This window comes from Schistocerca piceifrons, chromosome 2 (assembly GCF_021461385.2).
Source record: "Schistocerca piceifrons isolate TAMUIC-IGC-003096 chromosome 2, iqSchPice1.1, whole genome shotgun sequence".
Taxonomy (NCBI): domain Eukaryota; kingdom Metazoa; phylum Arthropoda; class Insecta; order Orthoptera; family Acrididae; genus Schistocerca; species Schistocerca piceifrons.
In genome coordinates, this window is record NC_060139.1 from 384,858,805 (window position 1) to 384,886,353 (window position 27,549).

Consider the following 27,549-nt stretch of genomic DNA (forward strand, 5'->3'; position numbering starts at 1 on the left):
AAGCATATTGATTACTATTAGTAAATGTGGCGAAGAATATCAAAAAGACTGATTACAAGTGGAAGCTTGTGTGTTGTGTAAAATGTCTTTGACGCTGGAGTCATCTTTGACTGTAGTTAGTCGGCAGTTAACTCTTGGTGTGTGTTGACGGTAGAACAATGTGCAGGTCGCCGTTACAAATAATTTGCTAGTGAACAGAAAAAAATGAATTATGTTACTATTTTTTTTATATAAACTTTAAGAAGAAACCACATTCGAAGAAATGGTATTTGAAGCACCAAAAATGAGGCAAACGCATTGAACCACGTCATTTCTGCAGCCGACAAAAATGCATTGTGGAATCATACTTCCACTAGACAACTGAAGCCAAGACAAATATCGCCTCACGAAATATGCCAAATTTAAGTAAATAAAAATAGTGAGCATATTTCAGACCTCAGCCAGCAGCAAAAGCAATTAAGGTAAATTTTACTTCAGATATCATTCTCTACCGCAAAATTTATTGGTATAATCGACTTTTCCATTTCCTGTTGAATTGTGCTAAACTAACGTTCATTTACTATTAAAAATAGTCTTGATCACGATTTATTTATCAAGGTGACCGGTTTTGACCACTACTGTGGTCATCTTCAGACCTACAAGTTGTATACAAAGCTCTAATTAGAGGGCTACATACATTAAAGAAAATACATAAAGTTATAAAGCTATAAAATGTTGAATTACCATTGAGTAGGAGCCTCTTTCTGTTGGAGAATCACTACTGGAGAAATTAGTGCATGTCTTACTATATATAATGGAGGCTCCACCCACTTCTGACTGCATGATGTCATTACTAACCAATGAGTTATAAGTCGAATTACAGTTTAAAATTTCTTAGTTAAGAGAACATTGTCAAGAATTAGAAATAAGTACACACTCAACTTAGTTTATTAAACAGCTATTGTCAATTAAGAAGCGTTAAAAAATATTTGAATATGTAGGAAAATGAACTTCGGTTTTGCAGTACATGGGTTGCCCTCTCAAGGCCTCTCAGTGAACCATTTGGAACCATTGGTTGCCATGGTGAAGTTGGACGCCTTTGCAAAGATGAGGCAGCAGGCTTTTTTCACTGAAGTTGTTGCCATGGTGAGGACAAACGCCAGTGCAAACATGTGGCAGCAGGCTTCTTTCCAACGAAGTTGTTGTGAAATGGAATGGCGAAGGCTGTCGCGTCAGACGATGTATTATTGAGCAGCAACATGTCTTTATTGAAACGATTTTTAAAGAGTAAGCTACAATAAACTGTAGCTGACATGTATACTACATGCTGCATAAACATGATACAAAGTAGTTGTCCGTATATATGAAATATTATCTATGAAGTTGATATGTAGATTACATGTGCCAATTATTTTAAAGGCATTGCTATTCCTCAAGTTAGATGCCAGTCTTATAAGCAAATAAAAATGAAAGAATTTAAAATTATAAGCCATAGTGTCAAAAATAAAAGGATGTGAATTAGTAATATGCAGTCTAAAAGCATGTAAGCAAAAATTCTGAAACAAATAGTCAATCATAAAATAATGTTTGGTAAAATACAATTACAATGTAAAGGTAAAATATTTGCTAAAAGTCTTAATAATTTAAAAAAAAAAAATTTTAAAAACCTTTTAAAACTAAACACAGAAGAGGAAACATTCTAAAGCAGATCATCGAAAAGCTCAAAGAAATGTTTGTCTTTGAACTGAAGTTGTTCGTTTAAAACAGATAATGGATTACTTTTGTGAAGTGAAAAGATTTCAATTTCTTCTAAGGTATTTAGCAGTGGTCCTCTTGGCACAGTGTGTAATATTTTCAAATTGCTAGAAATGCAACCCTCAGAATGATTGTATCCATCAAGATGTTGACCAAATATTGATTTGATACGTGCGGTACCTGTAGTATGTTCTTTGAAACGTGTTAATTTTTTTTTAAATTATTAAGACTTTTAGCAAATATTTTACCTTTACATTGTAATTGTATTTTACCAAACATTATTTTATGATTGACTATCTGTTTTAGAATTTTTGCTTATATGCTTTTAGACTGCATATTGCTAATTCACATCCTTTTATTTTTGACACTATGGCTTATAATTTTAAATTCTTTCATTTTTATTTGCTTATAAGACTGGCATCTAACTTGAGGAATAGCAATGCCTATAAAATAATTGGCACATGTAATCTACATATCAACTTCATAGATAATATTTCATATATACGGACAACTACTTTTTATCATATTTATGCAGCATGTAGTATACATGTCGGCTACAGTTTATTGTAGCTTACTCTTTAAAAATCGTTTCAATAAAGACATGTTGCTGCTCAATAATACATCGTCTGACGTGACAGTCTTCGCCATTCCACTTCACAACAACTTCGTTGGAAAGAAGCCTGCTGCCACATCTTTGCACTGGCGTTTGTCCTCACCATGGCAACCACTAGTTCGACTATCGACTTTACAACAACTTCAGTGAAAAAAGCCTGCTGCCTCATCTTTGCAACGGCGTCCAACTTCACCATGGCAACCAATGGTTCCAAATGGTTCACTGACAGGCCTTGAGAGGGCAACCCATGTACTGCCAAACCGAAGTTCATTTTCCTACATATTCAAATATTTTTTAACGCTTCTTAATTGACAATAGCTGTTTAATAAGCTAAGTTTAGTGTGTACTTATTTCTAATTCTTGACAATGTTCTTTTAACTAAGAAATTTTAAACTGTAAACATAATATTTCTATTTATAGAATACCCACATCAACCGACGTAATAATAAATGCTACATCATGCCATCCATCAAGATACAAAATGGCATTTTTTAAAACTATGATACATAGGATACTGAAATTACCTCTCCAACATGATGCAATCCAAAAGGAAATTGATACATTATAACTCATTGGTTAGTAATGACATCATGCAGTCAGAAGTGGGTGGAGCCTCCATTATATATAGTAAGACGTGCACTGGTTCCTCCAGTAGTGATTCTCCAACAGAAAGAGGCTCCTACTCAATGGTAATTCAATGTTTAATAGCTTTATAACTTTATGTATTTTCTTTAATGTATGTAGCCCTCGTAATTAGAGCTTTGTATACAACTTGTAGGTCTGAAGATGACCACAGTAGTGGTCGAAACCGGTCACCTTGATAAATAAATCGTGATCAAGACTTTTAATAGTAAATATTTATAAGACATTGATCACTGCTGTTCCCGTAATGCATTCAAAAGTAATTAATGTTCATTTATTGTGAGTTTCTTGTATATTGAGCACTTATTTGCAATTTCCCATATTATTTCCCTCCATTTGCAACAAAAACTGAACACGGCAATCGCATACTGGAATGCAACTATGAAGTTACCATTCTTTGCTGATGAACAGGTGCTTATGGCACATTACAACAGTGGCAGCGCACTGATGTGACAGCTACACTTCACCACAGCCTCGCATACACTGCACCTTCTCAACCAATTGCTAAACAAACTCTATACTGACAAGCACGAGAAGTATTTATTAGTGAAGACATACGATGTAACCAAAATTCTCTGTTGCAATAACTATGATTGTAAGCTCAATTGTAGTGTCTTGCGTTTGACACTACAGCAATGAAATGAGTTATCAGAGAAACACAAGTGAATAGGACAAGGTTGTACCTTTAAACTGTGCTAAGGAAAGTTTTTTCTCCTAGTTGCAGTCTGGTTTTTGTGTGTCCTTAAAGCTGACACATGCTAGAAAAAGCACAGTTTCTCTTAAAGATTACAGCATATGCCATCCCATTTCAATTATGATAAAGTATTCACACACCAAATAAAAGTAGGCATTTCCATGATTCCAGCACCGTATAAAATATTGGTGTTCACAATGCAATGTGACCAGAAAATGAGCTCAAAGTCAGGGGTCAATCATTATGAAATGGGCAATAATCACATTAATTACATGTCGTCTCCATGAATTGTTATGAGATCTGTTATCATCTGCATTCATAGCCTATAGATTCTATATCCAACTTCACAGATAAAAAAAATATGTCCAGCTTCAGCAGTGTGAGAGTGGCATATTCACATATTTATTTATTTATCTAAAAACAAAGAAGATGTGACTTACCAAACGAAAGCGCTGGCAGGTTGATAGACACACAAACAAACACAAACATACACACAAAATTCTAGCTTTCGCAACCAACGGCTGCTTCATCGGGAAAGAGGGAAAGACGAAAGGATGTGGGTTTTAAGGGAGAGGGTAAGGAGTCATTCCAATCCCGGGAGCGGAAAGACTTACCTTAGGAGGAAAAAAGTACTGGTATACACTCGCATACACACACATATCCATCCGCACATACTATTTATTTATTTACCATTTTTTGTGTTAATAATAGCTTCTTTTATTATTTACCTCTTTTTAACCCTTATTTCTGTTGCAGAGGAATGAGAAGGGGGGAACATAGTTCTAATAATGTCACTACGTCGTTAACTCTCAACTGCAGTTCAACTTTGGCCTGATTGGCACAGTTTCACCAGTCAAAGTTGATCCTACTTTTTGGTGAAATAATCTGAGATTAATGTTTATACAAAGAAAATTTCTGGGCTCACTTGATCTGAGGTCATTTTCTGCATTAATCTGAGTTCAACTGCTTTACACAACCAGCCCTAAATGTCACATAAGCAACATGGTAGCGCTTAACACTGAATTAAACTGGGAAACTACTACTACTCCACTGAAGGCTACCTCCACAGTAATTTTATTGCACTATACTGCATTTAAATTGAATGTACATCTTTTACTTCTTTCCATATCCTAGACACCACTATCAGTGCAATCCATGGAATAGGACTGACCAGTAAATACCAACCCCTGAGTCTTTAAAGAATCAAACTCCGATGTGTAAAACAGCTCACACATTTGATTGCTTCACAAATAAGTTAACTATGAAAAGGTTTGAAATTATTTTTAAAGTCTGTTTGGAAGTTGCTAAGTGCTCTCATTGTCAAATCCTAATAAGTACACCCTGGGTAATTTGTGTTCTGTTTTAAGAAAAACTGGTTTCTCACACAACTCAATGTTTATTATGTCAAATCTTATGAAATTTGTTTTGTACAATGATATAGTTTTGCAGGTATATTCAGCAGTGTATATTAATGCTGTGTGCAAAATGCCTTACAGACAGAGTAAGTAGTAAAGAAGTGTTTAATTAAAATAAAATGTCACACCTGATGCTACATTTTCGCTGTTCATGCAGTAACTTTCAGCAAGCAATAAACTTTTTTCCTTTCATCATTTTGTTCAGGATGTCAGAGAATAAGTTCCGTACAGGTTTGAAATTACATGTAAAATTTTTTGAAAGTTTGTAAATGCTCTCATTCTCAAATACTGGATGAATATATACTGGGTAATACGCATGCTGTGTATGAAATACTGAAAATCAAATTTCTGTTGCCCCTGGAAGACACTAGATAGGTAACCTGCAGCTGAGACTGTGCCCCAAGTTAGCCGCTTAGTAATAGAAGTGTAAAATGGACAGCCAGAATTTTATTGAACAACATATATTAATTTTATGGGAAAGGTCTGGTGGAATGTAAATATACTTCTAGATTGACTGAAACCACTCACCAAAAAGTGTAGGTGTTGAGTTCATGGCGGGCTCACACAGAAAAGAAAAATAAATTGATATATTTTTAAGTGATCCTTTTTCGAGCTTCTTTTTTTAAATAATAATAATAATATAGTAATAATAAACCATCACACACACAAACACAAACACGTTGCACACTGCTTTACCAGCAGCATGTAGGAGTAAAAGAGTGTGTGTGTGTGTGTGTGTGTGTGTGTGTGTGTACTCTCAATTGAAAAGTATTACTCTGAAAGCTAGCAAGTTTTCTTTCTTTTTTGTGGGTGCGCCTGTTAATAACTCCACACTTTTGCTTTCCAGTGAGTGGTCTCCTTTAATCCAAAAGTATATATGTCTGCTTGTGTCTGTATATGTGTGGATGGATGCGCGCGCGCGAGTGTATACCCGTCCTTTTTTCCCCCCCTAAGGTAAGTCTTTCCGCTCCCGGGATTGGAATGACTCCTTACCCTCTCCCTTAAAACCCACATCCTTTCGTCTTTCCCTCTCCTTCCCTCTTTCCTGATGAGGCAACAGTTTGTTGCGAAAGCTTGAATTTTGTGTGTATGTTTGTGTGTCTATCGACGTGCCAGCACTTTCGTTTGGTAAGTCACATCATCTTTGTTTTTAGATATATTTTTTCCCACGTGGAATGTTTCCTTCTATTATATATATATAATAAAGAGAAACATTCCACATGGGAAAAATATATCTAAAAACAAAGATGTTGTAACTCATCAAACGAAAGTGTTGGTATGTTGACAGGAGACAATAAAAAACACACAAACACAAACACACACACAAATTTCAAGCTTTCGCAACCCAAGGTTGCTTCATCAGGAAAGAGGGAAGGAGAGGGAAAGACGAAAGGATGTGGGTTTTAAGGGAGAGGGTAAGGAGTCATTCCAATCCTGGGAGCGGAAAGACTTACCTTAGGGGGAAAAAGGGACAGGTATACACTTGCACACACACACACACACACACACACACACACACACACACACATATCGATCCGCACAATATTTGCGGATGGATGGACGGATGCGCACGTGTGTGTGTGTGTGTGTGTGTGTGTGTGTGTGTGTGTGTGTGTGTGTGGCGCGCGCGAGTGTATACCTGTCCTTTTTCCCCCCTAAGTTAGATCTTTCCACTCCCGGGATTGGAATGACTCCTTACCCTCTCCCTCAAAACCCACATCCTTTCATCTTTCCCTCTTTCCTGATGACGCAACCTTGGGTTGCGAAAGCTTGAAATTTGTGTATGCATTTTTTATTGTCTCCTATCAACATGCCAACGCTTTTGTTTGGTAAGTTACAGCATCTTTGAAGTACTGGAACAAGATGTGTGTGCTAAGTGAGCATGGCGTTACCTCACCTCAGCCTTCATGTATGCTGGTGTATTTTTTGCAGCAGTTGTTAATACATAAGGCACTCTGTCACCAAGTTTTGGAGCAGTTCCTGGATCACGTTTCTTCATCTTTGCAGCTAGTTCCACATGAGCCTGTTTGGCTGCATAATCAGATTTGGTTAACTCTTTTGTTATAACCAACTGTGATATGTCTATCCTGTTACATAACAAATCTGAAATAATTTGCTTTGCATATTCAACTGCACCATCTGGATCTCTGAAACATAATGTACAATATACAAAAGCTAGCTATATGGAAAAGAAACATTCAGACAGACACCAGTACTGTTGTGGATGCGTCTAGGGTTTTCATTAACTTTGGCACAGTACTATCATTTTTCAATAGCATTTCAAATGCCATATGAGATTTTATATTGCTTTGCGATTATTACTCTTTTTACTTGCTTTTAATTGTTCATCAATATTACTATGCACAAAAGACGTTAAATAGTGTTGAAAATTATAATGTTGTTTATTGCTGTTAAGAACTTTTTTTCTGTTAATAAGTCATCCTAGGATATTAGCTATTACTATAACTACACAAGCTAAATAGCTTAAACATGAAAAGTACTGTACCTTTCAATGAGTAGTTTCTGCAGACATGTGTTCATCATGTTAGCAACAAGAGGGCAGTTGTCTCTGCGGACTGTTTCAATTCCTTTGCAGTCCATTTTGTCATATTTATCAGGTTGTGTGAAGTACAGCCCAGCATAGCGTTTTTTGTTAATCAATAAGTATGGGAAATAAACTTTTTCAAATTCCAGTTTTATGGGCTTAACAAACTTTGAGCTAACATATTCAGCAGCCTCCCTTCCTAATGCCATAGCAGCTTCAAGACTCTTCACTCCAAATTTTACCATAACAGAGTCAGTATCTCCGTAAATTACCTAGAATAGCATGCCTCATTTATTCTCAAAGATATGCAGTAAGATCAAAGAACAAGTCATGAAAAATATAAACTGAAATACATACTTCGGAATCATGTTCATACCCATTAGCAATATTATAATGCTGTTCAACTTCCTGCTTGGTTTGTTCAATCATTGTACGCCCATATGCAGTAACACTCTGTAACAATCAAATCACTTTTTGTTAGGAATAGCTTAATTTGAAATACAGCACGAATATCTAAAAGAACCATATATATTCTCGCATGCTCTGTTCTCAGGAAATTATTATTTCTGTTTTATACCCATGATCAGAAAATCAAGAAATACAGAGACAATACAAGTGCAGGCAAACATAAAATTATATTACACATGATTTAGTAATTATAGAACTTTCTGAAAAAATTATACCTGGTAGTAAGAAAATATGCTTCTAAATCTCAGATAAAAATCTAAATCTCTGATAAAAATCTAAATCTCAGATAACAACAACGTACAAAGTGCACAGTAATGTATTTGTATAAGCGACACCAAAAAAACTCATGGGTGCAATGAAAAGGACAAAAATAACTTTCACTATTAGTGAGAGATAGTGCCACCAAAACACACACACACACACACACACACACACACACACACACACACACATTAAAAGATAAATGTGAAACTAGAGTTGTAAATTTTCAGATTCACATACCCCAGATATTTCAAGACATGGAAGTTTCCCCACTTGGGCCCCGGTGAATCCATACACAGAATTTGCACTTATCTTAAGTGCCAGCTGTCTGCCATCCAGCACCTTCTTTTTAAAAGAGTCAGTTTCACGTTTTAACTCCTCCTTTGCTCGTTTGCGGGCACTTAGTAAGTTTTCCAAAATTTCAGGTAGGAGGCCCTTGCATACTGATTGTCTCACAAAATAATTTCCTGCTGGAGTCTTGGTGTATTGATCTGGTGACAATCTGTTACAAGATATATAATAAATGTAAACTTCTTATAAGTATTACAGTGCAAGCATAAACACTATTACTTCAGCAAAGAACAACATGTAACCATTTCATTTCACTTTAAGAAACTCGCTGGAAAATTTTGTACTTGTGCTTTGGTTTCTTTAATAACGTTATCTAACTATTTTGTTATATAAATTGATATCTTATGGAATATGTTATGTGTAGATTGAATGATTCATCTCAGGAATGGTGATACTGAACAAAGACATAAATCTCTCTAAAACTGACTGAAATGCTATTTCCCATTTTGCATGGGACATCTGCATGTGCTAAAATTTGACAATTCACAATTTACTTTTGCGGGACTGTCTGTTTAAATACAGTCAGTTAATGACTATTTTTCCACTATAATGAAGTATTGATGAGTTGGTGGCACAGTCTCTCAGAAGAGACTTTGGTGATTGCATTTTTCTTCAATAATTTAGAACTGACCCTTTAAATGTTTGATAAGTATAAAGTAAACTACAGATAAATTTTCATAAAAAGATACCGCCACCTGTAAGAAAGCAGTTGGATTCTTTATCCAGTTGTTTCTATTGTTTTGCAGAGATCTTCGATAGTGTTATTTTTACGACATGTGCACAGCACATAAAAATCTCAAACACTGACAGGGTTTCTTCTGACTTAACATTAGTATTTATTATGTTCCTTTGGTTATCAGGTGTTAAAGAGCTACTTAGTTTACCTAAAAATTGTGCTAATTCCAAATACCCAATAGTAACTTCCTGATAAAGTGAGTCAAAAGTATATATAAATAAGTGAAATATCCATATAGCTAATGTTGGAATATGTTAGCAACTTTTGCACTCTTTTAGTTTCAGAGTAATTGCGTTTCACAGTTAAAACAGTGTTACTGAAATACATATTATGTTTTGCAAGCTAGACAGCATAATTCAATAGCAATTATTGTTGTTTCTAAAAGTTCGCATTTAGACGAATCTTCCTTTACTATTAATTTGCTCAAAAACATGAATTTTCAATTGCAATACATCAAAATACAGCAATATTAGGAAAATTCAGTTTTAATTATTGTAATCTTACAATAGTACTGGACAGTGAATACAGGACATCCACCGAGTCTAGTATGTGGCTAAACATTTATCCATGCACAAATTATAATAAATGAGATTCGATCTGACCATAAACAGTAGGTTATTCAATATCAAAGTGCTATTCGAAGTGTTTGGACAGCGAACCTGGTTGGTGTGTGTGTGTGTGTGTGTGTGTGTGTGTGTGTGTATTTTCAAACATCATTCTGCTCTCTCGTTCCTGCTTTAAAACTATAGCTGGTCAAATAAAGCAGTCCACAAAGGAAGAGTATAAATGAAATGTAAGCACAAGAGAAGTGAAAATAGCAATGCTGAATGGAGGGAGAATACTACAAGAAATACAATGGCAAATGAATATAACCACAAGTCAATGGTTATTGGAAAATAAGTACAGACAGATAAAATTAATTATATTGATTTATTTACATTGTCAAGAAATGGGCAATAAGGCCCTCTCTCAGGTCTAATCAATCAAAACAAAAGGAACCTAACAACTTTCACAGTATTTGAACAATTGGGCTGTAATGAATGTCTCGAGACATCATGCATGATTTAAAGGAGAGTTGTTGAAAGATGAATTACAATCGTACAAATTTTGGACTTGAGTAACAGTTAGGGCAATAATGTATGGACACTTTAAGGTGGCAGTTTTAGGTGCGGGTACTTTGAATACGGGTTGTATAAGATACCAGTAGAAGTTGTGGCAGTTCAACCTGCTTCACTTATGTTCGTTTGTTGATTGTTGTCCTCGGTGTCGACATACTGCATTGCTACACTGGCTGAAAAATGGGTTGTTGATTCCAACACCTACACTACTGTAAATTACGTAACCAACAGGTGCTAAGTTGCGTTTCACAGTACTTCAGTTTTCACTTTGCACAATCCCCAATACTATACAGTTATATGGCCAGTGCACTATTATTTAACCTTCGATAAGCCTCATTAATAGTTAGCAGGCAAAACTCCACATACTGCTACAATAGTTTCTTGTTGAATACCTACGAGCAGTCAAACCTAACCACAAAGTTCACAGTTCTTGAAGAATAATTGGGTACGTAAGGAGCAGACACTGTCACTGTTTTTCACATGGCTTAATTGTTTAACACTTATTCCACAGTTAATTTGAAGCATTGTTGTTGTTCTAACTAGCACGTTACTCGTCACAGACTCAGCCGTGGGCTGACTGTCTCGTGACCAAAAATCGGGCCCTTATATATCATCGCAATAATCGGTACTGAAACTACATATTGTTCGAAGTTAAATTTACAGAAATTACAATTAAAACTTAACTCACTAAATTAACTGAATACATCTATAAATTGGTTGTTTTTAGCAGTTTCTACTACAAGGGTTATGCCAAATTATTTGTTTAAAACATGAAATTAATAAATATAGTTACTTAAACAATACTTTTGACAAAACAGAGCTACCTCATGGTTGATTACTCATAAAATCTAAGATGAATGTAAGGGAAATAATTTAATTCACAAATTTTGAACTGACCACAACTGTCTTATGAAATTACCTGAAAATGTCTTGAAGGAAGCCCATAGGCTGTCTAGTAATACTAAGATCCAAGCACTTCGTGGTTCTGTTTGACTCCATTTCAACTGTGATTCGGATCTTGTGGTGTAACTGACTTAAGGATGTGGCTAGACCTGAAATGTATGCCTGTGTACCATTATCTATAAGGAGAATATCAGCAACATATCTTTGGTGCACAATTATCTTATCTGTCAAAGTTATTGTGCCACCTTTGCACCTGGGTAGGAATGGACTGTTAGCACTTTTGTTTAATGTTTGTTAATTATTATTGCATAAAAAGTTAAGTATTTTGTATACAAATTTGTTTGTTATATTTCTATTTTAGGTCAAGAAATTCATTCTTCTCCTGCTGTATGACTTAATGAGACATAGCCAGCTTAATGACAGCATTATATCTACAGGCTGATTTCACTTCAACAGACAGACTGAATAATCCAGTCAATATATACAAAACTACTATGTAATCGGTTGACTTTTTTCATTCAGTTGCACCCAGAGATTTGTTTCATTCAAAAGAACGAATGAATGATTTAAGCAATACATGACTCTAGCACTGAATGAGACAGTTGTTTTCCAACAACCGATTGAATCAATTATTGTCATTCGGTGATGGAGGTGGTGGTGGTGATGACGACGATGATTGGTTTGTGGGGCGCTCAGCTGTGTGGTTATCAGCGCCTGTATAAATTCCCAACCTTTGCTTAGTCCAAACTTGCCACTTTCACGAATGATGATGATATGATGAGGACATCACAAATACCCAGTCATCTTGAGGCAGATGAAAATCCCTGACCCCACTGGGAATTGAACCTGGGACCCCATGCTCAGGAAGCGAGAACGCGACTGTGAGACCACAAGCTGCGAACTATTGTCATTCGGTTGCTGTCATCACTACTGTTATGGTGCCATCTTTCAACAGGACAATGCTAATCCACCCAGTTGTGACCCAGCTTGCCTCACAAGAGGTCAAAACAGCTTTATGACACAGTTCCCAACTGAATCAATACACAGGCCATAGTGGGTGCAATGTCATAGTGAGAAGTGAGCTGTTATTGCCAAGCTTTTTATAAATTTGACTCAATTTTGTGCTCACTGACATAACATCACATACCTTTCCTTTTAATTTGTGAAATTTCATTTTGTGTCCTACTCCCCATCTGGGTACTTCACTTTTTTTGTCAGGTACTGTAGAGAGACTGGACATACTATGATGACTGATAGGGTATGGATAAAACAAATCATATGTAGAATGTGTTCAGTACACATGAACTGGTAAGAACATCAATGTATAAATGGTTAAAAGGACTGCAGAGATAAGCAGAAGGTTGGAAGAAAGCAAATACAGGTAAGTCACTGGGAAAAAATTTCAACGGATTTTGCCAAACAAAGGTGGAGAGAAAACAGACATTGAATTGTAATTACTTCTACATAAATGGCAGTTACCTCAAAACAATGACGATTTTCTTGTAATTACATACCCTAGCCTATCTTTGGCTACACCTTGCAGCAAAGTTGTGTAGCACAGATTGTGAGCCATCATTATACTAGGATATAGTGAACTGAAATCAAGAGTTGCTATAGGATCACTGTAGTAACCCTTTTTTGGTTCGATGACAGTGGCACCCTCAAACTGTTCTTCTTGTGCTCCTCCACCATATGCTGGCATTAAGTAATTCCTTTCTCGAGCCTGCAAGGAATGAAAACAAAAATTATTTACCATGAAATGAGGAAATGAATAAAGTTATTAGAAAGAAATGGCTTTTATATTTTCACAATATTTTTCAGTGGACATGAAGTGTTTAATTGTGGGATGGGGCAGAGGGGAGGGAGTAAGAGCTGTGATTATATGGTCTCCTCTAGAGTGTCTTCTAGTTGTTCCATAAAGAAAGGACATTACTAAAGGCGATCAAATAGATTGACAACTGCACATTACATTGCCTGGGACAGTCCTACAACTTCAGAAACCAATTATCTTCACGGCTTGCTGAAGAAGAAACTAAAAATGGAAGGAGTTACGGTAACAGTTAACTATATAGTTAAAGCCCGCTACATAGTATCAACAACACTGCTTTATTAGAGGGGGGAGTGGTTTCAGGTGGAATCAGCAGGGGGGGAAAGGGGATAGGAGGAGGGAGGCTAATGGTTGGGAGGGACGGTTGGAAGGCAAGGGAAGCTGATGGCTGGGATGGAGAGTTGGAAGGGGAGGGTGATTGATAGTTGGGACGAAGAAGCAGAAAGCACACAGGATACGAAAGGGGCACTGGCAAGCCTGCCCTGGTGTAGGTGAGTTGCATGCAGGACATAAAATGATGTGGAGGATTGCACCAGGAGGGGGAGATATAACAGCAGAAAATGGAAGTGCAAGTGTAAACTGGGTGAAGTGGGGCATATGGGGTGGGGGGATGACATGGAGACAGCAATGGAGGTGGGTGTAGCACATGAGCTAGTGGAGATTGACACCACAAGGACTGTGGGATTGGAGGATGTGTTGTAAGGACAATACCCATCTACTTAACCCAAATAACGCTGACATCCTTCTGCAAGTACATCAGCCAGTGTTCAAATTATTTATTTCTATGAGTAATGCATTGCTGTGCTGGACTGTAACATATATAGTCATTGAGAAATTGTGTCTTGAAGGTAAGTCCAGTTTTACCATGAACAAATTGACTGATCTTGTTATCGATAGGTACGTATATTTTCTTCCATGTTGTGTCAATAATTCTGATACTATTAATATAACACCTTAGAGGAAAAACTATATTATTTATATGGTTACAATACAATTGGAGGTTTCCATCAATTGTAATTCAATGATGTTTCCAGAAGGATGTCATGGTAATGTGTTGTCATTTTATATTCACAGAAAACAGTGTACACTGCTGGAACTTTTGGACATTTTAGAAACCAACAATGATGAAATACCAAACAGTGATGTGGATGTAACATCTCATCCACCTCTAAATTAAGTTGATGAAGTAACAGATGGAGATTCTGGTGCAAAGGAAAATCCAAGTGTAGATACATTACCAGTAAGTCAATGCTACTGCACTTTGTGATTTGGACATTTCAGCCTATCGTAATGTGAATACAATACAAAAACAATCCTTAACCTGTGATTTGGTTCCAGGACCCTCCAGCAGTACAACAACAACAACAACAACAAAATGACTATCAAGGCAAAAAGTTTAAAAGCACAAGAAAAAATATAACTGGAATAGTGGAGAAATAGGTAATACAACACCTGAATGACCTCAGTCCATTTTGGGAACATCTGTCAATTACTATGTATGCTGAATGATAGATTCACATAATTTGTGCCTCATGTGTGGTGCCAATCTGTCAATGAATCGATGGTTTCTTATTTTGGAAGTAAATAATTCATAAAAGGGAAACCAAACCGATGTGGATTCAAATTCTGTTGTGGAGGCATCGGTGGTGGATATATTATTTGGATTAAACCTTACCAAGGAGCTGGCATGTGTGTTAAGGATTATGAAACCAAAAGTATGGTCTACCCAGTGGTAATGACGTATGTGTACCAGTTACTTCCTGCATGTTCCACATCGAATTTTCTTTGATAACCTATTTACCAGTGTTGAACTACTACATGACCTAAATTAGAGGAGTGTGGAAACAACTGGAACAATAAGAGGAAACAGAGATAAGAATTATACTCTATCATCTGTACATGAAATGAAGAAAACAGTGGATCAGATAAAGATTGTTCCGACTTAGCATTAGGGATTTCCACTGTCCACTGTAATGGCAATAATGTTGTTACTGTAGCAAACAATTTTGACAAAGTTCAACCATTGCATACTGTAACAAGATTTCCCAAGAAACAAAAGAAAAGTATTAGTGTGCCTCGGCCTAACCTATTACATTCCTACAATCCTCATATGGCACACACAGATCACACTGATAAAAATGTACCACTGTAGAGATGCTCTATAATAGGAAAACAGTGGTATTTCCCCATCATTGCATATTTGATAGACACTGCAGAGCCAAATGCCTGGGATCTTTACAAGAACAATGAAGAAGCCATAGATCATTTAACACATTTTGCTGTCAAATTGTCACTGAAATACTTGAAAGCAACAAAAGAATGACTAGCAACGGAGGGCATCCTAATAATAGTAATAATAATAATAATAAGAAGAAGAAGAAGAAGAAGAAGAAGAAAAAGAGTCTCAATTTGATGGAAGGGAACACTACATTGCTGAATTACCAAAGTACCAAAGGACGAGAAAACGAAAAACAAGTTGAAATTGTTACAAAAAGACTACTACAATGTGCTTAAAATGTGATGAACCTATTCATGTTTGTTGCTTTTTATCTTATCATAAAGTTGCATAAAACAGGTTTTTAAGGTTATTTTATTTACCATATTTATTCCACCCCATGAAAAATGGACCTTGCCGTCGGTGGGGAGGTTTGCGTGCTTCAGCGATACAGACGGCCGTACTGTAGGTGCAACCACAACGGAGGGGCATCTGTTAAGAGGTCAAACAAACGTGTGGTTCCTGAAGAGGGGCAGCAGACTTTTCAATAGCTGCAGGGGGCAACAGTTTGGATGACTGATCGATCTGGCCTTGTAACATTAACCAAAACGGCCTTGCTGTGCTGGTGCTGCAAACGGCTGAAAGCAAGGGGAATCTATGCCCGTAATTTTTCCCAAGGACATGCAGCTTTACTGTATGGTTAAATGGAGTCCTCTTGGGTAGAATATTCTGGACGTAAAATAGTCCCCCCATTTGGATCTCCGGGTGGGGACTACTCAGGAGGACGTCGCTATCAGGAGAAGCAAAACTGGCATTCTACGGATCGGAGTGTGGAATGTCAGATCCCTTAATTGGCTAGGTAGGTTAGAAAATTTAAAAAGGGAAATAGGTAGGTTAAAGTTAGATATAGTGACAATTAGTGAAGTTTGGTGTCAGGAGGAACAAGACTTCCAGTCAGATGAATACAGAGTTATAAATACCAAGTCAAATAATGGCAATGCAGGAGTACGTTTAATAATGAATAAAAAAATAGGAATGTGGATAAGCCATCATGTACAGCATAGTGAACGCATTATTGTAGCCAAGATAGACATGAAGGCCACATGCACCACAGTAGTACGAGTTTATATGCCAACTAGCTTCGCAAATGATGAAGAGATTGAAGAAATGTATGATGTGATAAAAGAAATTATTCAGATAGTTAATGGAGACAACAATTTAATAGTCATGGGGGACTGGAATTCGAGAGTAGGAAAAGAAGAAAAAGTAGTAGGTGATTATGGACTGGGGGGTAAGGCATGAAAGAGGAAGCCACCTTGTAGAATTTTACATAGAGCATAACTTAATCATAGCTAACACTTGGTTTAAGAATCATGAAAGAAGGCTGTATATGTGAAGAGGCCTGGAGACACTGGTGTGTTTCAGATATATTATGCGAGGGTGAGTCAAATGAGAACCTTAAATATTTTTTCAAATATTATTTACTGTGAAGAAGTGGTACAAAGCTGTACCACTTTTCAACATTATCACCCCTATGCTCAATGCAAGTCCTCCAGCACTTACAAAGGGCATACATTCCTTTAGAAAAAAATTCTTTTGGTAGTCCGCGCAACCAGTCATGCACCACGTGGTGTACCTCTTCATCAGAATGGAACTTCTTTCCTCCCATTGTGTCTCTGAGTAGTCCAAACATATGGAAATCACTTGGGGTAAGGTCTGGTGAGTATGGTGGATGAGGAAGACACTCAAAATGCAGGTCTGTGATTGTTGCAACTGTTGTACAGGCAGTGTGGGGCCTTGCATTGTCATGTTGCAAAAGGACATCTGCTGACAGCAATCCATGTCGCTTTGATTTGATTGCAGGCCGCAGATGATTTTTTTAAGAGATCTGTGTATGATGCAATGGTGACTGGTCCCTCTAGGCATGTAACGCTCCAAAATGATGCCTTTTCCATTCCAGAAGAGAGTCAGCTTAACCTTACCTGCTGATGGTTCTGTTCGAAACTTCTTTGGTTTTGGTGGTGATGAATGGCGTCATTCCTTGCTCACTCTCTTCGTTTCCGGTTGGTGGAAGTGAACCCAGATTTCGTCCCCAGTAACGATTCTTGCTAGGAAGCCCACCTTCTGATTCAAAGCACCGAAGAAGTTCGTCACAAGCATCAACACATCGTTCTCTCATTTCAGGAATCAGCTGCCGTGGCACCCATCTTGCAGACACTTTGTGAAACTGGAGCACATCATGTACAATGTGGTGTGCTTACCCATGACTAATCTGTAAACACGCTGCAATGTCATTCAGTGTCACTTGGCAATTCTCCTTCACTATGGCTTCAACTGCTCCAAATGTTCTGTGGGGTCATAACTCGTTGTGCCTGACCTGGACAAGGAGGATCTTCCACTGAAGTCACACCATTTGTGAATGTCCGACTCCATTCGTAGACTTGCTGCTGTGACAAACATGCATCACCATACTGAACCTTCATTCGTCGATGAATTTGAATAGGTTTCACACCTTCACTACGCAAAAACCGAATAACTAAATGCTGTTCTTCCCTGGTGCAAGTCGCAAGTGAGGCGGCCATCTTCATACTGATACTGCGATGGTATATGTGCATCTGCAATATGCTACCACCTACAGGCCATTCTACATGCTGTTTGTACCACACTTACCAACTTACAGGATAACGGCATGAAATTTCGATTTGTTATTACAAATTTAAGCTTTTCATTTGACTCACCCTCGTATAATGGTAAGATAGAGGTTTAGGAAATAGGTTTTAAACTATAAGATACTTCCAGGGGCAGATGATAGACTCTGACAACAATTTATTGGTTATGAGCTGTAGATTAAAACTGAAGAAACTGCAAAAAGGAAGGAATTCAAGGAAATGGGACCTGGATAAAATGAAAGAACCAGAGGTTGTAGAGGGTTTGAGAGAGAGAGCATTAGGGAACGATTGACAGGAACGGGGGAAAGAAATACAGTAGAAGAAGAATGGGTAGCTTTGAGAGATGAAACAGTGAAGGCAGCAGAGGATCAAGTAGGTAAAAAGATGAGAGTTAGTAGAAATCCTTGGGTAACAGAAGAGATACCGAATTTAACTGACAAGAGGAGAAAATAGAAAAATGCAGTTAATGAAGCAGGCAAAAAGGAATACAAACGTCTCAAAAATGAGAGTGATAGGAACTGTAAAATGACTAAGCAGGGATGGCTAGAGGGCGAATCTAAGGATGCAGAAGCATATGTAACTGGAGGTAAGAAAGATACTGCCTACAGGAAAATTAAAGAGACCTTTGAAGAACAGACAACCACTTGTATGAATATCAAGAACTCAGATGGAAAACCAGTCCTACGCAAAGAAGGGAAAGCAGAAATATGGAAGGAGTATATAGAGGGACTATACAAGGGATATGTACTTGAGGGCAATATTACGGAAATGGAAGAGGACGTAGATAAAGATGAGATGGGAGATATGGTACTGCATGAAGAATTTGACAGAGCATTGAAAGACCTAAGTCAATACAAGGCCTCGGGAGTAGCCAGCATTCCGTTAGATCTACTGACGACCTTGGGAGAGCCAGCCATGACAGAACTCTTCCATATCGTGAACTAGATGTATGAGATAGGCAGAATACCTTCAGACTTCAAGATGAATATAATAATTCCAATTCCAAAGTAAGCAGGTGCCAACCTACCAGTTTAATAAATCACAGCTACAAAATCCCAACATGGATTCTTTACAGAAGAATGGAAAAACTAGTAGAAGCCAACCTCATGGAAAATCAGGTTGGATTCCAAAGAAATGTGGGAACATGCAAAGCAATACTGACCCTACGACTTATCTTAGAAGATAGGTTAAGGAAACGCAAACCTACGTTTCTAGCATTTGTAGACTTAGAGAAAGCTTTTGACAATGCACAGTGGAATACTCTCTTTCAAATTCTGAAGGTGGCAGGAGTCAAATACAGGGAGTGAAATGCTATTTACAATTTGTACAGAAACCAGATGGCAGTTATAAGAGTCGAGGAATAAGAAAGGGAAGCAGTAGTTGGGAAGGGAGTGAGACAGGGTTGTAGCCTCTCCCCGATGCTATTCAATCTGTATATTGAGCAAGCAGTAAAGGAAACAAAAGAAAAATTCGGAGTAGGAATTAAAATCCATGGAGAAGAAAAAAACCTTTGAGGTTCGCCGATGACATTGTAATTCTGTCAAAGACGGCAAAGGACCTGGAAGAGCTGTTGTTCAGAATGGACAGTGTCTTGAAAGGAGGATATAAAATGAACATCAACAAAAGCAAAACAAGGATAATGGAATGTAGTATAATTAAATCAGGTGATGCTGAGGGAATTATATTAGGAAATGAGTTTTGCTATTTGGAGAGCAAAATAACCGATAATGGTCGAAGTAGAGAGGATATAAAATGTAGGCTGGCAATGGCAAGAAAAGTGTTTCTGAAGAAGAGAAATTTGTTAACATCGAGTATTAATTTAAGTGTCAGGAAGCCTTTTCTGAAAGTATTTGTATGGAGTGTAGCCACGTACGGAAGTGACACACAGACGATAAGTAGTTTACACAAGAAGAGATTAGAAGCTTTTGGAATGGGGTCACTGCTATCTCCTGGGACACAATGTCACCTTTCTGATATACTTTTGACAATCATCAATACTTTAGGGTTGAAGGAGACCACTCAACGAAAAGCAGAAACATTGAGTTGTTGATAAGCACACACAAAAGAAGGAAAACGTGCTACTTGTCCCAAAGCTAGCAAAGTTTCCTTCTTCTGTGTGCACCAATCGATGACTAACTGCTTTTGCTCTTTGGTGTGTGGTCGTGTTTATGCCTAAAGTAATTTATATTCTGATACGAATTAATAGAGGGAAACATTCCACATGGGAAAAATATATCTAAAAACAAAGATGATGTGACTTACCAAACGAAAGCGCTGGCACGTCGATAGACACACAAACAAACACAAACATACACACAAAATTCAAGCTTTCACAACAAACTGTTGCCTCATCAGGAAAGAGGGAAGGAGAGGGAAAGACGAAAGGATATGCGTTTTAAGGGAGAGGGTAAGGAGTCATTCCAATCCCGGGAGCGGAAAGACTTACCTTAGGGGGAAAAATGTCTGCTTGTGTCTGTATATGTGTGGATGGATATGTGTGTGTGTGCGAGTGTATACCCGTCCTTTTAATCCGCTCCCGGGATTGGAATGACTCCTTACCCTCTCCCTTAAAACCCATATTCTTTCGTCTTTCCCTCTCCTTCCCTCTTTCCTGATGAGGCAACAGTTTGTTGCGAAAGCTTGAATTTTGTGTGTATGTTTGTGTTTGTTTGTGTGTCTATCGACGTGCCAGCGCTTTCGTTTGGTAAGTCACATCATCTTTGTTTTTATATTCCGATACTTTGCTTTTGTCATTAACTGTAATTTAAATTTTGATTCTACAGATTGAATGAGAAACATAGATACTACAGCGACATACAAGTCTGCACCAGTTGTAAAGTAGTAATTTGAAAACAGATCAATTTTTAACACGCCAATAACTGAGCTACTGAGCTTATGACAGTGTGAACATCACAGTATTAGAAAAAATGCTTGTTTCAACTGGATTACCTCCCTACAGAGCACCTGTGAGCTAGAGACTGTTTCTTTGATTAGTAATCAAAACGTCCTCTGTCCCGGGTTCGAACTCCGCCACTGGTTAAATTCTCAATAAAAATCATCAGCATTGGTGGCTGAAGACTTTGGCATAAGAAGTCATCCTCATTCAGTGAATGGGCCTTGTCAAAGATGGAGGAGGAGTGGACAGATGTTCAGAGTACTCTCTTGCCCTAAGGTGGGAAACTGCCCCTAAAGGCAGAAGAATCAGCAATGATCAACAGCATGAGGATACAGAAGGCAATGGGAACCACTGCATTAAAGACACACAATGTGTATCCACAGGACATGCGGTCTGTAACTGAAGAAGTGTCATGATCATCTCTCCATTGGCAAAAGATTCTGGAATCGCCTCCATTAAGATCTCCGGGAGTGGACTGTCAAGGGGAAGGTAGCCATGAGAAAAAGATTGAATAACCAATGAAAGGATAATGTTCTTTGAGGTAGGGTATGGAATATTTGAAGTCTGAATGTGGAAGGGAAGCTAGAAAATCTGAAAATGGACACACACAGGCTCAATCTAGATACAGTTGGGCTCAGTGAAACGAAATGGAAAGAAGACAAATACTTCTGGTCAGGTGAGTACAGTGTAATACCAGCAGCAGCAGAAGATGGTACAACAGGAGTAGGATTTGTTATGAATAGGAAGGTAGGGCAGAGAGCGTGTTACTGTTAACAGCTGAGTGATCTGGTCATTCTCACCCGGGTCAACAGTGAACTAACACTGAGAACTGACCTTGCAAGCTCAAAACCAAGACACAGAGACAGTATATGAAGATACTGAATGGATAATTCAGTACATGAAGAGAGAGTCATGAGGGACTGGAATGCAGCTATTTGGGGGGGGGGGGGGAGGGAGGAGGGCGTAGAAAAAAGGTTAGGGGAGAAGATGGGCTTGGTAATAGAAATGACAGAGGAGAAAGACTAATTGAGTTCTGCAACAAATTTCAGCAAGTAATGCCAAACACTCTGTTCAAGAATCGCAAGAAAAGGAGGTATACTATATTGAACGGGAGATACGAGAAGATTTAAGTTAGATTTCATCATTGTCAGGCAGAGATTGCAAAATCGGATACTGGATTGTAAGGCGTACCCAGGAGCAGATATAGACTCAGATCACAATTTAGTAATGATGAAAAGTAGGCTCTAGTTTAACAGGCTAGTCAGGAAGAATCATCAATACAAAAAGAAGTGGGATACACAAGCACTAAGGAATGAAGAGATATGCTTTATGTTCTCTGAGTCAACAGATACTGTGATAAGTAATAGCTCAGTAGGCAGTTTAATTGAAGAGGAATGGAAATCTCTTAAAAGGGCAGTCATACAAGTTGGAAATAAAAACCCATAGATACAAGGAAGGTAACTGTGAAAAAACCATGCGTAACAGAAGATATACTTCAGTTGATCGATGAAAGAAGGTAGTACAAAAAAATGTTCACGGAAATTCAGGAGCATAAGTTGCTTAGGAATGAAATAAACAGGAAGCGTATGGAAGCTAAAGAGAAATGGCTGCATCAAAAACATGAAGAAATCAAAAAAGAAATGATTGTTGGAACGACTTACTCAGCATGCAGAAAAATCAAAACAACCTTTGGTGAAATTAAAAGCAAGATTGGTAACATGCAATGGGAATTCTTCCACTGTTAAATGCACAGGAGAAAGAGTAGACAGATGGAAAGAGTGCATTGAAGGCCTCTATGAGGGGAAAGACTTGTCCAATGACATGAGAGAAGAAGAAACAGGAGTCGATATTTAAGAGATAAGGGATCCAGTTAAGAATCAGAATTTAAAAGAGTTCTGGAAGACTTAGGATCAAGTAAGTCAGAAGGCATAGATAACATTCCATCAGAAATTCTAAAATCGTTGGGGGAAGCGGGAACAAAACGACTACTGATGTTGATGTGTAGAATGTGGGGAAGCGGGAACAAAACGACTACTGATGTTCATGAGTAGAATGTATAAGCCTGGCGATATACCACTCGACTTTTGATAACAGCTCATGCATCCAACTTGCTGACAAGAAAAATATACAGAAGAATGGAAAAAAAATTGAAGATGTGTTAGGTGACGATCAGTTTGGCTTTAGGAAAGGTAAACGCACCAAAGAGGCAGTTCTGACATTGCGGTTAACAAGGGAAGCAAGATTAAAGAAAAATAAAGATACGTTCATAGGATTTGTTGACCTGGAAAAAGCATTCGATAATGTCAAATTGTGCAAGATGTTCAAAATTCTAAAAAAATAGGCATAAGCTATATGACAAGACAGGTAACACACAATATATACCATAGCCAAGAGGGAACAATAAAAGTGGAAGACAAGAACAAAGCACTCAGATTAAAAAGGTTGTAAGACAGGGATATACTCTTTTGTCCCTACTGTTCAATATATACACTGAAGAAACAATGATGGAAATAGAAGTACGGTTCAAAAGTGGAATTAAACTTCAATGTGAAAGGATATCAATGATTCGATTTCCTGGTGACATTGCTATCGTCAGTCAATGCGAAGAAGAATTAGCGGATCTGCTGAATGGAATTAACAGTCTAATGCATACAGAACATGAATTCTGACTGAACTGAAGAAAGAGAAAGTAATGAGATGTAGCAGAAATGAGAACAGCGAGAAAATTAACGTCAGGATTGATGATCATGGAGTAGATGAAGTTGAGGAGTTCTGTTACCTACACAGAAAAATAACCCACAATGGGAAAGCAAGGAAGACATCAAAACCAGACTAGAACTGGCAAAAAAAGGGCATTTCTGGTCAAGAGAAGTCTACTAGCATCAAACAAAGGCTGTAATTTGAGGAAGAAATTTCTGAGAATGTACCTTTGGAGCACAGCATTGTATGGCAGTGAAACATGGACTGTGGGAAAACTGAAAAGAAGAGAAACAAAGCATTTGAGATGTGTTACAGAAGAATGTTGGAAAATAAGTGGACTGATAAAGTAAGCAATGAGGAGGTTCTCCACACAATTGGCAAGGGAAGGAATATATGGAAAACACTGACAAGAACAAGGGACAGGTTGGTAGGACATCTGCTAAGACATCAGGTAATAATTTCATGGTACTAGAGGCACCTACAGAGGTAAAAACTGTAGCAGAAAAGACAGATTGGAAAACATCCAGCAAACAATTGAGGACGTAGCTTGCAAGTGCTACTCTGAGATGAAGAGGTTGACACAGGAGAGAAATTTGTGGTGGGGCGCATCAGCAAACCAATCAGAAGACTGATGAGCCCCCCCCCCCCCCCCCCCCCCCAACTAAATAAAAAAAAATAATAAAAAAACAAACCGCGCGCGCACACACACACACACACACACACACACACACACACACACACACACACACACACACACACACACTATCTGTGGTATCAAATCTTTGTTGTCAGAAAGAAGAATCTATGGTAAGTATAATGAAAGCACCATTGGGCCTCAGAGATGGTTGACAATGGTCTCTCCCAAGCAGCCATACTGAGCACCCTCCTACACATAGTCTGTTACTCCATAAAGTGTAGACTGGATTTACAAAAAAATTGAGAAACATTAGGGTGGTTTTAGTGATTCAGCTGTTCTCCATGTTCTCCTGCCACTAGAAGACAATGCACAGAACATTCACACCAACCAAGCGAAACAGCCAGAAAGTCCCCCCTTGGGAAGCTGTTCAACTTGTGTATAGTGTTGGCTTGAATACTGGTTATGTCATCAAAGCATTGATCCTTCATGTGAATTTCTGCTCTCTGCCATTTTGCGGTAGGTTCGTATTGACAGCAAGAAGTCTTGTCACCTCTGGCGATTTTTTCCTGAAATAGATATGTCTGCATTTTTCATTTCAATCAAGTTGCAGCAGGCAATCACACGTCATAGTTTTTGCCTGGGAGTCAAGATGTGGAGGCCAAATTTTGCACGCATTATTATCTTTTTAAAAATCAGTCAGGATAATGTCCTCGACACCTGATTTAGAAATATTCAGTTCATTGTTCCACTGCAATTTGTGACAATATTGTTGACACATTTTGGCTGCTTGTCTATTACTTAGCACTGCCTGCGCATAACTGACTGAGCAAACGTACATCGTTCTTTACAGTTATTGGTTCAAACTGCCACTGCAGTTATTGTGCTGACATTACTTATACGCCAGGAATAAAATCTTAAGTCTCACAGAAATTTTTGGATGAGGTAGTGTAGTATATATGCAAGATCTTGAGGAAAGTTTCTCGTGAAGGGTATCTACCTAATGGTGTGCTAATGTTCTCTGTCTGTATTCAACAGCTTTTCCCTTGAAACAGCAAGATAAATTATGGAACATACTGTAGCAAACCTTAGAATTTGATTGAAAGAGACTACACTGCAGATATTATTGGTAGCTATTTTTACATTAAGAACAGTTCTGCATCGCCCGGATAGTATGAACCTTGTAGAATAATTACCCCATTCGTGAATCAAGCTGTTTCTAGGTATGAGAACTGACTGAAGGTCAATATGGAGAACTCACAAAAATGATACTTCTAAGATAGAAAGAAAGATGAAGGCACTGAGATTTGAGTCTGGAAAAATGGTGGAGAGCTCACATGAAAACTGTTTGCCTCATAAACAGAAGAAAGCCATTTATTACGAAGTCTCTTGATTGGAAGACCTCAAATGTACATAAAATACCTAACAGAAATCTTAACTCCATTCAGCTACTAAGATGAAAATGCACTAATCTTCACTAATATCATTCTAACCTTCAGTAATATATTATATACGATTCTCCAGATTTGAAGACTGAAATCAACATTTTGCTCAATACTATCATCCTGTTTTTGATGAATATTTATATGGGAGGATCAAAGACATTAACAGCAACTAAGTACAATGCACAATATACAACCATACAGAAAATTATCAAACCCTATATTCCCTACCTACAGAGGCACCCATCTACTACGCAGAAGACACTGAAATTACAGAAGCAGTACAATATGGCATATCTTGCACACAAAGCAGTGTGGTGATACTGACCAATTCCCTAAATGTGCTAAAGAGCCTCAAAAATCCAAAATAGAACAGAAATGTATTGCCCATAATCATAGACATTATTAAAGTCGTTTCTACACATAAGCAAGCAACAATAGTAACAAATTTCTTTTTGATTCCAGGGCACAGTGGACTCTTTCATAAAGAAATAGCAGACAGTTCAGCAGAGCGAGCAATTAACTTAGGGAATGAAAAAGTGAGAAACTACTGGGAGACACAATGACAACAATTTCAAAAGGAGTGCATTATCACCCAGTGAAACCTAAAATAGCATTATCTCCTTAGTTTACAAATTGGAACAGAAGCAATCTATTCATAACAATGATACACAGACGCACTTACATTACGGCAAATTTCCAACCTGTCTGTTCCAAGAAGGATTGAAGGAGTATCCTTTACCTAATTTATGCAACGAAGAAGAGGACACAAACCAACTATTATTCTCGTGTACAAGAACCAACACATTACAAAAGTCTTATCTGAGTATTGGTTAATGCAATGGTTCCCCCCCTTCCAGCATCAGCTGCAGTATTGTTGTCTACCCCAAAAAAGTGAAATAGTATTAAATGAGATGTTCAAGCACTTAAAATATGTGTTATCCAACTATCTAAGATATACTGTGAACAAAATGTGTGGATATTTTAGAAAAGCTTTTATTATTATTATTATTATTATTATTATTATTATTCTGGTACAATTACTTTATGAGTAGTTTCGAGTTGTGTCATAAATCAACACCCTACTTTTTTTTGTAAATATTAACTAACAAAGTGCATAGCAGAATAACCATTAAGAATGATACTACGTAAATATGATCGATGTCTGTATGATGATAGCCAAATACCAATAAAGAATAAAAAATAATACATATGAGGGTGGTTTGAAAAGTTCTTGGAATCACCATGAGAGGTCAGCGCCAGCGCAACGAGTTGTTCACGCGATATTCATTGGGCTGTTGCCTGTAAACATGTGCCATGTCAGTGCTCTTGGAAAAGAGCTGTGGCAGTGACGTGGCTCTGTGATTTGCGAAGATGGAAAAACATTGAGATTCAAGCAGTGATTAAGTACTTTGTAAAGAAAAATATGAAACCAAAGGACATTCATGCCAATTTCCAGAATACACTGGGGGACTCTGCTCCTTCATATTCAACTGCTGTGAAGTGGGCAAATGAATTTAAATTTGGTCGGAAGAGCTTAAATGACGATCCGCGCAGTGGTTGGCCAAGATGTGTCACTCACTACTCCAGAAATTATTGCAAAAGTGCACAAAATGGTCTTGGGGGATCGCCGATTGAAAGTGCGTAAAATTGCTCACGCTTGTCAGATGTCATCTGAAAGGGTA

At 37.8% G+C, this 27,549-nt stretch overlaps 1 protein-coding gene and 1 long non-coding RNA gene across 2 annotated transcripts in view; one reads left to right on the forward strand and one right to left on the reverse strand.

Annotated features, from left to right (window-relative positions):
- LOC124775748 (DNA polymerase delta catalytic subunit) overlaps window positions 1-27,549 on the reverse strand; it is a 167,545-nt gene that overhangs the window by 25,282 nt on the left and 114,714 nt on the right. The window contains exons 12-16 of the mRNA XM_047250578.1: window positions 12,995-13,203; window positions 8,613-8,874; window positions 8,001-8,096; window positions 7,605-7,915; window positions 6,996-7,245 (exon numbers count right to left, since the gene is read on the reverse strand). Coding sequence (XP_047106534.1) covers window positions 6,996-7,245; window positions 7,605-7,915; window positions 8,001-8,096; window positions 8,613-8,874; window positions 12,995-13,203 — 1,128 coding nt within the window. The remainder of the gene's footprint in view (window positions 1-6,995; window positions 7,246-7,604; window positions 7,916-8,000; window positions 8,097-8,612; window positions 8,875-12,994; window positions 13,204-27,549) is intronic.
- On the forward strand, window positions 329-26,741 carry LOC124775749. Its single transcript, XR_007015600.1, has 4 exons — window positions 329-461; window positions 14,383-14,548; window positions 14,647-14,748; window positions 26,330-26,741. It is a non-coding gene; the product is annotated as an uncharacterized LOC124775749 (long non-coding RNA).